Here is a 14,916-nt window from a genome sequence, read left to right on the forward strand (position 1 = left end):
ATACAAACACCAAGTAACATAAACAATACAGGACAAAGGCTGGACTGAAACTGGGGGCTTATATACAAGGCAAACAGAGGTGTTAACAAGGCTAATTAATAAGACACACCTGAACTGAGGACACTAATCAAATCAGTAACTATGACAACAAACAAGTGGCGGGAAACTGAGAACAAAGGAGAACATGTGACCAAAGAAAAACAAACTAATACATGAACAGAACAGGGAAACAAAACTCAAAACGTGACAGATATATGTCACAATAGGTTTAAAAAAAAAAAAAAAAAAAAGAATCACAACTTCCCTTTCATGTCGACTTTAATGTTTTGGAAAGAAGTATCTTATACTTGCCAAGGCTGCATTTATTTCATACAGTAAAATAAGTGAAATATTATTACAACTAAAAAGAACTGATTTCTATTTTAGTACATTTTCAGAAATCATTCTAATATGATGATTTGCTGCTCAAGAAACATTTCTTATTATTATTATCAATTTTGAAAACAGTTGAGCTGCTTAACATTATGGAAACCTTGATTTTCCTGGATTCTCTGATGAATAGAAATTTCAAAACAACTGCATTTATTTGAAATACATTTTTTTTGTAACATTATAAATATCATTATAAATATTTTGATCAATTTAATGTTTCCTTGCTGAGGAAGAAGCTGAAAATAATGCCTTTCACTGAAATAGCAAATTTATTCATATGGGACCCCTGCATCCTGGCATAGCTTTCTTTGCAAAAGACACATTACATGCTACCTTAAAATTTGGCTAAAGGTATCATAGATGGCAGGATAATTATGGCATGATGACTTAAAATGCAGTTCAGGTAAGCAGGCCATTTGGTTTTGGAAGAGAGCAAATGTCTGCAAGAGAACCTTTTCACCTCACACACAGATAATACAGCGCTACGTGACACACAATCTGTTCTTTCTTCTGTAAACCCTTTCATTTTTTATTCCTCTGGTTTCCCTCTTTAATTAGCATGTCTCGCTCTCTATGTGTCTGTCTCGTACAATGGATCAGTCCATTAAGCTTTACATGAGAAATGAGAGCCATTTTCTAGTCATGTGACAGTGCCATATTAAAATGTTTGTAGGGCAGGGTGTGTGTGAAGAGGGATGGATTGGTATGGAATGGGGAATTGTGGGGTTTTCCTTATAAATTATTCAAATCCCAAAGCAATTAAAGCTGAAATCTGTTATCAGCCTTTACCTTCACATTTCACAAAGCACTATATACTATAGCTTTCCACCACTGCATCTGCATCTGGTTTAGTACAGACACATGACAGGTTTTTGATTTTACTGGAGACTGAGATGTTATTATTTTCTTTGGTCATTCTTGTCTTTTTTATATTATAAGGAAAAAATATTAAATATTTTAATAAATATAATAAATATTATTATAGAAAGCTTATTATAGAACAAAGTATTTCAAGAATAATTTGACAGGTGAAGTGAATAACACTGATTATCTCTTCATCACGGCACCTGTTAGTGGGTGGGATATATTAGGCAGCAAGTGAACATTTTGTCCTCAAAGTTGATGTGTTAGAAGCAGGAAAAATGGGCAAGTGTAAGGATTTGAGTGAGTTTGACAAGGGACAAATTGTGATGGCTAGACGACTGGGTCAGAGCATCTCCAAAACTGCAGCTCTTGTGGGGTGTTCCTGGTCTGCAGTGGTCAGTATCTATCAAAAGTTGTCCAAGGAAGGAACGGTGGTGAACCGGCGACAGGGTCATTGGCGGCCAAGGCTCATTGATGCACGTGAGGAGCGAAGGCTGGCCCGTGTGGTCAGATCCAACAGACGAGCTACTGTAGCTCAAATTGCTCAAGAAGTTAATGCTGGTTCTGATAGAAAGGTGTCAGAATACACAGCGCATGACAGTGTGTATGGGGCTGCATAGCCACAGACCAGTCAGGGTGCCCATGCTGACCCCTGTCCACCACCGAAAGCACCAAGAGTGGGCACGTGAGCATAAGAACTAGACCATAGAGCAATGGAAGAAGGTGGCCTGGTCTGATGAATCAAGTTTTCTTTTACATCACGTGGATGGCCGGGTGCGTGTGTGTCGCTTACCTGGGGAACACATGGCACCAGGATGCACTATGGGAAGAAGGCAAGCCAGCTTAGACAGTGTGATGCTTTGGCCAGTGTTCTGCTGGGAAACCTTGGGTCCTGCCATCCATGTTACTTTGACATGTACCACCTAACTAAGCACACCTTCAGAGGTCTAGTGGACGGGTCAGGGCTGTTTTGGCAGCAAAAGGGGGACCAACACAATATTAGGAAGGTGGTCGTAATATTATGCCTGATGTATATTATCAGACATTTTAGGATTTTAAATAAATTTGTATAATAAATTTTACATAGTAATATTTATTATCCTGAACTTAATGTGATGACAAATTGGTAATAATTGCATTAAGTCCACAAAATGAACATATAAAGAACAAAATCACAGTGACAGATGCATTTTAGCAAAGAGACAGAGACTGACTCGTCTTGTACATGTTGCGAGTGACATAAAGTCCAGTTCTGTTTGTCTCAAATATGCAAGGAAAAATTATTTAATTTAATTTAAATGCAAAATGCAGTTTCATGGCCAGTAAGAAAAATGTATTGTCAGCTAATTTTCACCCACTATTGTCAAATGAGTGTGGGGAAGGGAAGGTGTTGGGTGGGAGAATGTAGCAATTGGAGGCTGAGATAGTGCTTGTGTATATGATGGTGTGTGTGCAACGGCAGCTCTTATCATCAATCACAATGTTTCTTTTCTCTGACATCCCACTCTATCACTCTCTCTTTATCTTCTCCTATTCTGATCCTCTCTCAATGCTCAGTCTTTCTCTCTCTAGCCCCCGGTTTTGTCCTGTCCTCTATTAGTCCTTGAATCAATGTTTTGATTTCTGTCTTTCCCCTCTCTGCATTTACCACAGAATGAGACTGTAAACGCAAACATTTCTTTTCTTTGTTTCGCAAGTTACAGCGATGCAGCTCCATAAATATCCTGCTAATCACCTGGTTTAGTGAACAGCTGTTGAAGATGTGTGTTTCTGTCTTTAAAGGCAGGTTTGATGTCATACTGTGATTGTCCTGATGATGAGCTCACGGTAACTGATCTCACAGTCAGAGCTCCTGCTGGGAGACACTTTCACCCTTCTCTCCTCCTGCGCTCGATCTGTTTTTTGCTACATTGCCGGTTTTTGATCATTGCAACTGTATCAATTGGCTAGCAAAAAACTAAAGTGTGCACTCGCAGTAAATCTCTCACCCCGGTTTGTGAGCTCCTTCTTGGGAAACCACACACACTGAAGTGTCCTTGAACACAACTTATTGTGAGTTGTGATGTATGAAATCAGCCGTGGATCTCTCCTCAGGTTAACTGTGTTCATGACCTTCTGTGTTGGAATGCAGATTCTGTTCCATTTCTGTCCTCTGTTAGATAAGCAGCGTACATGACTGACATGAGTGTTGATTTGATCTGATCATTAAATGTGTGATGCCAGGATCACAAGGAGTGATGTGTTTGGGAGGATGATGATGAATCATATTTACTGTGCTCATATTCCTCAGACAGTCTATTTTTCTTCTCCACAAATTTATGCAGTTTTTTTTTTTTTTTAAGTTTGAATAGCTTATGTATACATTTAAATAATTCTTAGGTGTGCTATCTATCTATCTATCTATCTATCTATCTATCTATCTATCTATCTATCTATCTATCTATCCATCCATCCATCCATCCATCCATCATTTTAATCTTTTCATCTTAGGTGTGCTATATATTTTTGGCTTTTGTAAACTTTCTACTTCTTTAAGAAATGTAAGGTATCTCTTATATTCATATAATGTTCCATTTATAATACAACTGCAATGGCATCATTAAAGTATTTGCATACTGAAATCTGATTAGTCTTTCCTCTCTTGCATCTGTTTAACCATATAACTTCCTTTACATTGCAGATAGTTTCTGAACCAAAGCCTAAAATCTAAACTTATGTGAAACTTTTATTTTTTCTTCTTTGCAAGCACTGGTATTTTTATGGGAAATGCAATCAATTTTATGATTTCTGTGAAGATTTCAGAATAATATTTAACAAATTATTAGAACAGAATTCAGTGAATCCACTAATAACGCAGAGAACATTTAACTTTTTGTCAACTGTGTACTTCTGCTCTTTTTTGCAGTGATCTTCTATCATCAAATTACATTGAGAGGCACATATCAGAGGAGGGGCATTCAGTTGTCAGCAAAGTGAGTATAAACTCTATTTTGTTTTAAATTAAGACAAGCATGTATTTGAAATGGTTTATATGTAACGGAGGCCAGCTAGTAGTCACTGTGCGAGTAAACCTCACTCCTCTGATCTCAAGAGATGCTCTAGCGACTGACACTAGAGGTTGCAGCCTTTAGCCTCCTTGTTAGAGCGTCTGACTCCCACGCCGGAGACCCAGGTTTGAGGCCCGCGCAGAGCGGGGCGAGTAAGACCTGGGTGAGGGGTTACATTGGTGCCGTGACCCGGATGGGAGGTTTAGGGGGGTGAGTGTAACGGAGGCCAGCTAGTAGTCGTGGTGCGAGTACACCTCACTCCTCTGATCTCAAGAGATGCTCTAGCGACTGACACTAGAGGTTGCAGCCTTTAGCCTCCTTGTTAGAGCGTCTGACTCCCACGCCGGAGACCCAGGTTTGAGGCCCGCGCAGAGCGGGGCGAGTAAGACCTGGGTGAGGGGTTACATTGGTGCCGTGACCCGGATGGGAGGTTTAGGGGGGTGAGTGTAACGGAGGCCAGCTAGTAGTCGTGGTGCGAGTACACCTCACTCCTCTGATCTCAAGAGATGCTCCAGCGACTGACACTAGAGGTTGCAGCCTTTAGCCTCCTTGTTAGAGCGTCTGACTCCCATGCTGGAGACCCAGGTTTGAGGCCCGCACAGAGCGGGGGAAGTAAGACCTGGGCAGAGGAGTTACATATACAAGAAAAAAATTAAGGCATTGTAAACTCAAAGGCCTGATTGGTGGATTCTGGAGCTTAAAAATTCCCACAGAAATTAGGTTCATAACACAAAACAAGAGGTTATTCCACTTAGAAAAGTAGTCCCAGTTTATTCAACTTACAAGAAACGTTTTACTGAACAATTAATGAAAATGCCTTGACCCTATTTTTCCCCTCTATGACTGTGTTTCACTTTTGGGACAGTGAATATAGTCTGATCTGATCTGTCTTTGTGCCACACTGGGACTCTCAGCTTCATTCTGTCAGCGTACTGAGAGTCTTGCATGTTCAGATGGGACACATCACACCCAGAGCAGAAGGTGTTTGCTTGTTTTAGCCCAGTGGCAGATTGTTCCTGTCACACACTCACACAGGGACAGGGATACTGTGTCCTGTTTGTGTGCTGCATGTTGGACACCATCGTGTCAAGGTGTGTGTTTTATATAGATTATGCATAGTGGACGTGTCGGGCTTCTCAGTTATTTTTTAGAAACTCTTAAAAGGGTCATATTCTACGATTGAAATTCAATATAGCCCCTTTAACATCTTTTATGTATTTTATTAGTTACTGATCTGAGGCCTTCAGTGAAGAGATTCAAATCCGCTGTAGAGCCCGAGGAAACAGTGTGCATGTAAGGGTACAGGGGGCTCTTTAGAGCCTGTGTTGTTTCTAAGGATGAATGAAAAAATAGAGCGGTTCTGTGAGGAAGGAGGGAATAACAGAGGGATGGATGAAGAGGCAGAGGATGAAGAGAGTGAAAGAAAGCCACTGAACAAATTCTAGAGCAGAAGCACAGATATATTTAGCTTCATCTCCCCACTGCAATAGTGAGCAACCTATTAGTTTAACTACAGATTTAGTATTATATGAATAATACAAAATGCTATCTCATATATATGCCATTCAAAAGTTTTAGATCGGTAAGCTTTTTTAATGGTTTTAAAAGAAGTCTCTTCTGCTCAGCAAGGCTGCATTTATTTGTTCCAAAACACAACAAAAACAGTAATATTGTTAAATATTTTTACAATTTAAAATAACTTTTCTACTTGAATATATTTTAAAATAGACAGCTTTTGTAACATTATACACTACTGTTCAAAAGTTTGCGGTCAGTGTGAAAAAAATAGTTATATACAGTATACAGTACACACAGTATATAGTTATATATATATATATATGTAAGCAATAAGGTACGTACAGCCGCGACTCATTCACGATACAGCACTAGCCTCAAGTACCTTATTGCTTTTATAAAACGGTTACCACACAATACAAATATTAAAGCCAAAAATATGTAACAATGCAAATTTCATGAAGTAAACTCTTACTAAAAGCCTTCCTTCCGCTGGAAAACATAATCCCTGATCGTGAACAGCAACAGAAGTTACATTATTACGCCATTAGATGGCGGCAAAGACTGTCTTTATGAGTGTGTCAGTCAGTAGTGAAGACTTTTACATTGAAAAGACTAAATTGTTGTGAACACGGAACAAGACGCAACTGACAAATGCTTTGACTAGCGCTGTCAGTCACGGGGAAACCCCTTAACTGTTAAAAGGACAAGATCATACATTGGACATCTAAACAGATTTTTTATTATGAACATAGGACTGACCTGAAGGAAAATGCAAAATCTGAATGCAGGTAATAAACTCGCTCACTCGATCTCTTTCTCACAACACTCTTCTACATAATACAGTAAGCTTCAATGAACAATATAAATTGAGAACAAACAGTTTACGTTGCTAAGAGTGGTTGCTAAGGGTGTTGTGTAGTGATACACAGAACCATTGGTTGAAGAGGTCATAGCCATGTTTTATCGTAAATAAAACACAGCTATTGACCAATCAGAATCAAGGACAAGAACTAACCGTTATATATATATATATATAATGAAATATGAAATATTCTTATAAATCTTGAACAAGTTAATACTTGAAATGAATTAGGAAGTCGATATATTAGGAAGTAGATAGTCTATAAAATGTGCAAAGTTTATTTATGGCATGTTTTGTGGAAGCTGAGATGAAAAACAACAATCTTGAGAAAACTGCTTTGGACTGAAAATAGCACTTATGATTTTTTATATATACTAGTGTGCATAAAAATACAAATAATTGTTGCTAAGACTTTTTAAATGTTTTTGAAAGAAGTCTCTTATGCTCACATGGTTGCATTTATTTGATAAAAATACAGTAAAACAGTAATATTGTGAAAGATTTCTATTTTAATAAAATTTTAAATGTAATTTATTCCTGTGATGTTAAAAGCTGAATTTTCAGCATCATTACTTCAGTCTTCAGTATCACATGATCCTTCAGAAATCATTCTGAAATACTGAACAGTTTGCAGCTTAATACTTTTGTAGAAACTGTAATACATTTTTTTTCAGGATTCTTTGATGAATATAAAGTTAAAAAGAACAGCATTTATTTGAAGTATTTAGTAAGTCTTTACTGTGACTTTGGATCGATTTAACATGTCCTTCCTGAATAAAAGTATTAATTTCTTTCTAAAAAAAAATCTTACTGACCTCAAACTTGAACAGCAGTGTATTTTATAAAAAATCAATTTCAGGCATCTTCTCATGTTAAAGAAGATCCCAATCCCTTGATACCTTCCTACCTCTGTATCCTATATGAGAAGGCAGCATTTTCATATTTTGGACACAGCCTGCCTCTCTGTGCTTATAGGCACTGATGCATTCTGGGTCATTAGCCTGAAAGGGGCTGTCTCTACAACAACTGCACTCTTCAGGAATGTCTCACTCTGTGTTTGTGTGTGTGTGTGTGTGTGTGTGTGTGTGTGTGTGTGTGTGTGTGTGGTAGAGACGGCCCTCTTGATTTGCTGAGAGCTCTTGAGGACAGAAAGTGCTACATGTGGAAAAAAGAGGCAGAAATGCTCCAGAACAAGCTGGAGGAAAGAGAGCAGCAGAGGAATGGATAAACCTCAATGTATGAAGCTTTTTTCTCTCAGTGCAGAGAGAAAGAAAGAGAAAGGGATGTAATGAAATTGATCTGCTGGTAAATGCTGCAGCTTTAGTCCTCTGAGAAAAAGCAGGAAGAGAAAACCTGCAGCCCTAATGGCAGTCGAGCACTTACACTAAAAACATTTCATAAATAACACACACACTCAGGAATACTTTTACGAATTTCTGATCGCTTCAGTACAAACAAAAGTTTTGACGTTTAAATTTAAACATTTAATGTCAAGATGAAATCAAAATGGACCATTTTTACTTACTTAATCCATGCTCTTGGCCTTATTGGTGATATTTCTTATACATTGGTGATAGTTCAATATACATGACATTAATATTTAGTAACCTACATTTTAGACACAATTTTGCCAGTTACTTTTGTCTGTTCATGATCTGCCAATGTAAAAATGCCAAACAAAACGACAAAAGAATTATTGCGCGTCTCCAAGCAACACGCACAAGTGGCATTTCCTTCTTAAATGAATCAGCATTTCTGAACAAATCAGTTTAACGAGTGATTCAATGACTTTAAATCTACAGTAAACGATTTCTGAGAAACACTGGTGATGTTTGAAATCACCAAAACAAACACACCCCTACCCAAAAGCCCTATCTTGATAGCTCCACCCACAAATTCACAAACATGCTATGCAACACAGGCACCTCCCCCCTATTGAGTGGACACACCCCTTACTGCTGATTGGCTACAGTTGTGTTTTGGTGCTTGGTATGATCCACTTTCAACAGCGTTTCTCAGAAATTGCTTACTGCACCTTTGATGATTCAAAACAAGTCAATGATTTCCTCATAAAAACAGTCACTTGTCACCACCTACTGGCGTAAGGAAACAACAAATCTCCACCGGTATTGCAAATATATATACCTCATCTCATTTTCAAAATATGATTGTTCAACAGCTGCATCACATTATGCAGCACTTCAGTTAAAAACAAAACAATAAATCTAGTATTATAAAAGGGATGTTTTTTCTGACTCACTAAATTCTGATTGGATGAGCCACATTCAAAGCTCATATTAACAGTGCTGTTTTTGATTATTGTTTGTTTCTCTCTGCAGGGTGGAGAACACTGCTACTACCATGGGAAAGTACGTGATATTCTGAAGTCATATGTGGCGCTTTCAACTTGCCATGGATTACAGTAAGTCCCTCTGTCATTGTGTCATGTCTGAATGAACACGCAAACACACACAGGTTTACAAAAGCAGCGTGAAAGGCTTTAGTTTTGACTGCACACTGTTTACTTACAGTTACCCACAGTCTGTCTCTTTCTAAGACACATTCATAAATAAACACGTTAGCAGGCCAAAGCTGCGATTATCCCATTTAACAATTAGAGCTGTTCAATTACAGCATGCTATTATCCTCCTCTCATATCACACACTGATGCTCTCAGCACTCTTTGTGTCTCTCTGTGTGTGTTTTTGTTGTTATCTCCTGTATTGATGGTTTAATGCTTGTTGCATTTCGTCTGGCCTTGTGCTCTACTATTGCATGGTGAAAATGTAATATTTGTTGTGTTTGTAAGATTTATGTTTGTATTATTGGCAACCTGCTGTGTTCTCTGCATAGCTGAAGTAAACCTAGCTGTGTTCCTGAGCTGCCCGTGTGCCTGAGGAGAGTTGAGTTAGACTCTATAGAGCCTTACACACACACACACACACACACACACACTCACACAGAGAGAGAGACACACACACACACCGCCTCTCTGTGTGGCCCTCTGGGATAGCTCAGTTCCTTCCGTCTGTATTTTTAGTGTGAGAAGGAGTCAGGTCAGATCCATCTCTCTCTCTGTCTCTCTCTCTCTCTCTCTCTCTCTGTATGTGAATGCACAGAGTCAGGTCAGATGTAGCTCAGAAATAGAGCATCAGCGCTCTTTACATTCACACTCATCACACTCGAACATTTACAGCCTAAATAGCTTCCCTTCAAATGTGCATGATATCTGATTGTTTTAGTACCTGGTTCACCTGGTTCAAAGGAATTATACAAATCAGCATGGCCATGCACAGACATTTTGGGGGGCAGGTGCAAGTAAGAAAAAGGGGCACTCCTCTCATAATTACTTAATTACTATAAAATCAATAAAAATGAAGTTAGTTACATAGTGTAGAACACCTTTAAATTACTTTCATACTTCTTTCTTTATTTAAATAAATAAATATGTCTTTTGTTGGCATATATATATATACGTATATGAAACTGAAACTGCCAGTAGGTGGTGGCAAGTCTTAATATAGGGCTTTTCACAGTTGAAATAGTTAACCCTGGGTCATTCTAAACCCTGGGTAAACGGAATCCTGGGTTATCTTGCTTCACATTTCACACTGCTCATAATTACCTGGGGTTAACAATTAATCATGGGTATTCATAAGCATACGTTTCACATTGATTGTACATTCCTAAACCCTGGGTTAACGTTCTTATTTGCATATTTGTGGTGTCAGTGTCATTGATTGGATAAACGCAGCACGTGACCTGTTTACATAGCGCTAGCATTGAGCATCCTCGTATTGCCGACTGTACTATCGAGTTTATACTGAATGGACATTTCAGACTATAAAGGTAAGAATGAAAGGGTCTCTTCTTCGCTCAAATTATCGTGTTTTCTGTCAGCATTTGACATTTTTCCTCTCAAACACTGAATTTACTGTTTATTAGTGGTTCAACGGATCACAAAACTCACGGTTCGGATCATATCATGGTTATTAAGTCACGGATCGGATCATTTTTCGGATCAGCACAAAAAAATAAATAAATTGAGGGGTGGGGGGTAACTTTGCATTTATTACTTAGCCCACTTTAACTACTCCGATACCACAGAAAAAACTACTAGCCTAACTAATACATTATTAAAGGCAAGTGAACAGACTGTAAAAAGAACAAATACTGTACACCATTTACAAGAATAGATAAATACAACATAAAGTTACAAATAAAGTATAAGATCTAAATGTAGTATTAATTTTCATGTACAGAAAAATGTAATGATTAAATGTAAAATGACACTGTTCACTGTATAAATTTAATATAGATTAATCTTTGTTAAAGCTGTGTTTTGTTGTTTGATTTACATGACAGACAACAGCAGGTATTTATAGGTTGCTGTCACTTTAAGAGTAAGACTCCATGCACGCACACATCCCATAGATACACATCCGAATTCTCACCTCGTTCAATTAAGACATAACCGAATGTGCTTACGAGAATAATTGCCTAAAGGGGTATTTTGACTGACATAATGTGTGTATGTGTCCATCCAAGTGCTTTGAGGACGCGAAAGAGAAATCAATTTGGAGTTCGCGAGCTATCTGAAACATGCCTCTCTCTCTCTGTGTGTGTGTGTGTGCGCATGAGCCTTGTATGTGCGTCTGTGCGCATTGATAACAGCGTGGCGTGCGATACCGAATTAAATCCTCTTTTGCCTCTTCTAGCGCTGGAATGGTTTTATATCTATTTAATGTGTAAACTAGCAAGACAAAACACGTGCAAATGATAACCTTTCACTCTATTGCGGTTAAACTTGCAATTGATCCGTGAATCGCATGCGTGCCGAACCGTGGGGCTTGGTCCGTACGGATCACGGATCAACAACGATCCGTTTAACCACTACTGTTTATACAATGCACAGTGTTTCTGTGACTGTCCAAAGCAGGCAAATATGAGTGTGCGATTGGATGTCTGTTGCTAAGCGTCTAGATGTAACATTCTAACACCGCATCATTTCACACTGTACAGGTGTGGGTTTCATAACCCCGGGTAAAAATCTGTGCTAACCCCGCTTCTAAATTACTAGTGTTACCCGGGGTTAAAAGCGGTGTTTAGAATGACGATAACCCGGGGTTAAGCGCAGTGTGAAAAGCCCTTATGTGAGTGAAAGAATCATTCATTTACTGTTTTGTTCAAACTGGCTGATTCATTCATGAACGAAACACCACTCTGTGTTGCAGGGAGATGCAACAGTTTTGCTTTGTTCAGAACTATTTTCTTTCATGAAACAGAGCAAAAACAGTCAAAAATGACATTACTGTGTATAAAATCTTGAAATTAATATCAACTTATTGTTTATTCAACTGTTGTATTAAAATGGAAATATTAGAATTACATTTGCAATCTTATAATTACTTTGGCAATCGTGCTGATATTCAGGAAAACTGCTTTTGCTCATGTGATATTGCTTAACTATATATAATATAAACAAATCTCATACAGGGAAAATTCATATCTTGAATTTTGCAGGCATTTTTATTAATTTTGAGTGGCATTTTCGACCCTGCACAATGCTATTTTACACCAACGCCAGACTCGCTTTTTTTGTTGCTAAAATTAATGTAGGGCTATTAGTGGTTAATAGCAGTTTAGTTTGACGACAGTGGTTTAATTTGACAATAGTGACAAACAATGCAAAGCTTAGGGTGAATACTATCATTACCTGGCTTTCACCAGTGCTGCTCCTCTCGATTTGCATGGTGGCTATGACGAGGGATGTAGAAGAGTGGGGCAGGGGCTCATGCGGTCTCACAGAATTAGGTCTTAATGCAGTTTTTGGGCACACACTTAATTTCAGAATTGATGCCATGAGCCAAATTTAAATAAAAACTAAAATATGAAATAAAAAAATGCACTTCTGACTTAAAAAAGCCACTAATAAAGGCAGAGACCAAAAGGGCAGGTGCTTGAGCATCACTTGGGGTCTATCTGTGCACATGCCTGCAAATCAGTAAGTATCGCTTACTCCAGACTGAGAAACGGTGTTGAAAACTGAAATCAACATCCAAACAAACAATTTTGTTCATATTTGCTAAATTTCTGTTCTGTGTGTGCATGCTGTTTGTGTTTGTCTTGGCTGTGTAAATAGGAGAAATAACACAGTGAATCAGACCGATCAGACCGAGCACCACAACACCCTTGTGGCCAATCAGCATAAGGAGGCGTATACACTCATGATGGGGGAGGAGAGAGAGTTAGCAAGCAGGACATTTGTAGAAAGACTGTAGAAAGAGAGATGGCTCGAGATGTTACAAAAGAGGAAAAAGGTCAGAGGAATATAATTGAAAGAAGAAGGGTTATGATCAGGCAAGAGCTAGGACCCCCGTTATTGGAAAAGCATTCCAGGGACAATAGAGAGCAAGAAGTCCTGAAAACAGACAGAGAAGTTGCTTAATTTCTGCTCTATACATGAGTAATGTGGTTTAGCTATGTTTCACAGAACCAAAATATGCTGTTTTATGCTGTTGTTGAATCACAGCTGATTCATTCATACTTGCCCGAGCTGTCTGATGCGCCAGCTGTTTAGTCGTGGCTGTGTTGCATAGCTTGTTTATTATTTTGGGGGTGGAGCAATGAAGGGAGGGGTGTGTTTCTTTTGGGTAGGGGTGTGTTTGTTTGGGTGTCGATTCCAAATATCAACAGAGTTTCTCAGAAATCACTTAAGGTAGGAACACACCAAGCCGACCGTCGGCCGTCGAGCAGTTTTTGTTCGTCGGCCGACTAAGTTTTCTCAGTGTGTTCCGCGCCATCGGCTGAAGTTGGTCCTCGTTGGCTTTTTTTCCATCGGGCCATCTGATCATTCTGGGGTGCGTTTCCCGAACAACGATGTAACTCGCTGCTTCACTACCATAGTACGATGCATCGCTGAACAAATCAACTAGCTAGTCACGACTGTTTCCCGAAACCGTATTGTCGCAAACCTGTTGTTCAGCCACGTTGGTGAATGACGTCACGCAGGTGAATAATAACTTCTTTAAATGAGTCCTTTTGAGATCAAATTAATGCTAGATTTTTTGCTATAAATTACGGACATGGCATCAGAGGACTAATTCTCATTTTCCTCAGTTATTTTGCTTTATTTCCAGATTTAATCATATGCTCGTTCTTACGTACTAGAGCACATACGCACATGCGCACTCTTCAAAAATGGTGCTTTAAATCTCTTGACAAACTAAAATATGTAAATTACATTTGTATGTATTTGAAATAAAAGATACACATTGTACTTAATGTCAGCTTGCCTTTTTTGCTCAAGATAAGGATTTATTAAGTCCACATGTCATAAAAAACAAGAAACTATGCTTCTAACCACAGCTCGAGAGCTGTCGTTCCAACCACACAAGTTTACGATGCAGTTTGTGAATGTTCATTTGAACTATGGTTTCGGGAAACACCAAATTGTTGAACTATGTAAGTAACAACGGAACTTGCGATGTTAGTTGGCTAACGATGCTTTTGGGAAACGCACCCCAGATTGGCTGTTCAGCTACTGCCACCTGCTGGTACGGAAAGGCATTTCATCTTACGCAGGCGCAGAACGGACGTGCTACTTGGCCGTCGGGTGTTGGACCCAGACGCTGCCGACGTGAGCCAACCCTGCAGTGTGCTTTCGTCGCCACTAGTTCGTTGCGTCAGCTTGATGTGTTCCTGCTTTTACAGCACCTTTAAAAGAGAAATAAATGACTTATTTATAAGCAAAGTACACTATCGCTCAAAAGTTTGGGGTCAGTAAGATTTTTTACAAATATTTTTTAAAAAGAAATATCTTATGCTTACCATTCTTTGATAAATAGAAAGTTCAAAAGAGCAGCATTTATTTAAAAAAAAAAAAATCTTTTGAACGGCAGTGTAAAAAGAGAAAAGAGAGAGAAAATCATACTTTCTCCAGTGTGTGTTGAGAACACTGTGTGTATGTGTGAGAGGGAGGGAGCAGTGCTGCTGAGTCTGTAGTTTTATGGTGTTTTATCTTAATGTCTTATTACGGGTCAGACAAACAGTTATGTCCTGAAAACAGTCATGGACTGCTGATGACAGCCTACTGCAGACACTTCTTTCTATCTATCTATTTGGTTCGTGGTTCTCTAAATGATCCCTTAAAAAACAATGTGAGACTAGTGTTTGTCTTGATAACGTTCGTTT

The 14,916-nt window shown here is 38.7% G+C and overlaps 1 protein-coding gene across 3 annotated transcripts in view; it reads left to right on the top strand.

Moving 5' to 3' along the window:
- Positions 1-14,916, top strand: part of adam22 (ADAM metallopeptidase domain 22) — a 69,753-nt gene that overhangs the window by 15,042 nt on the left and 39,795 nt on the right. For all 3 annotated transcript variants that reach the window (XM_051864662.1, XM_051864660.1, XM_051864659.1), the window contains exons 4-5: positions 4,202-4,268; positions 9,063-9,145. In XM_051864662.1, coding sequence (XP_051720622.1) covers positions 4,202-4,268; positions 9,063-9,145 — 150 coding nt within the window. The remainder of the gene's footprint in view (positions 1-4,201; positions 4,269-9,062; positions 9,146-14,916) is intronic.

The sequence above is a fragment of the Ctenopharyngodon idella genome, chromosome 16 (genome assembly GCF_019924925.1).
Source record: "Ctenopharyngodon idella isolate HZGC_01 chromosome 16, HZGC01, whole genome shotgun sequence".
Taxonomy (NCBI): domain Eukaryota; kingdom Metazoa; phylum Chordata; class Actinopteri; order Cypriniformes; family Xenocyprididae; genus Ctenopharyngodon; species Ctenopharyngodon idella.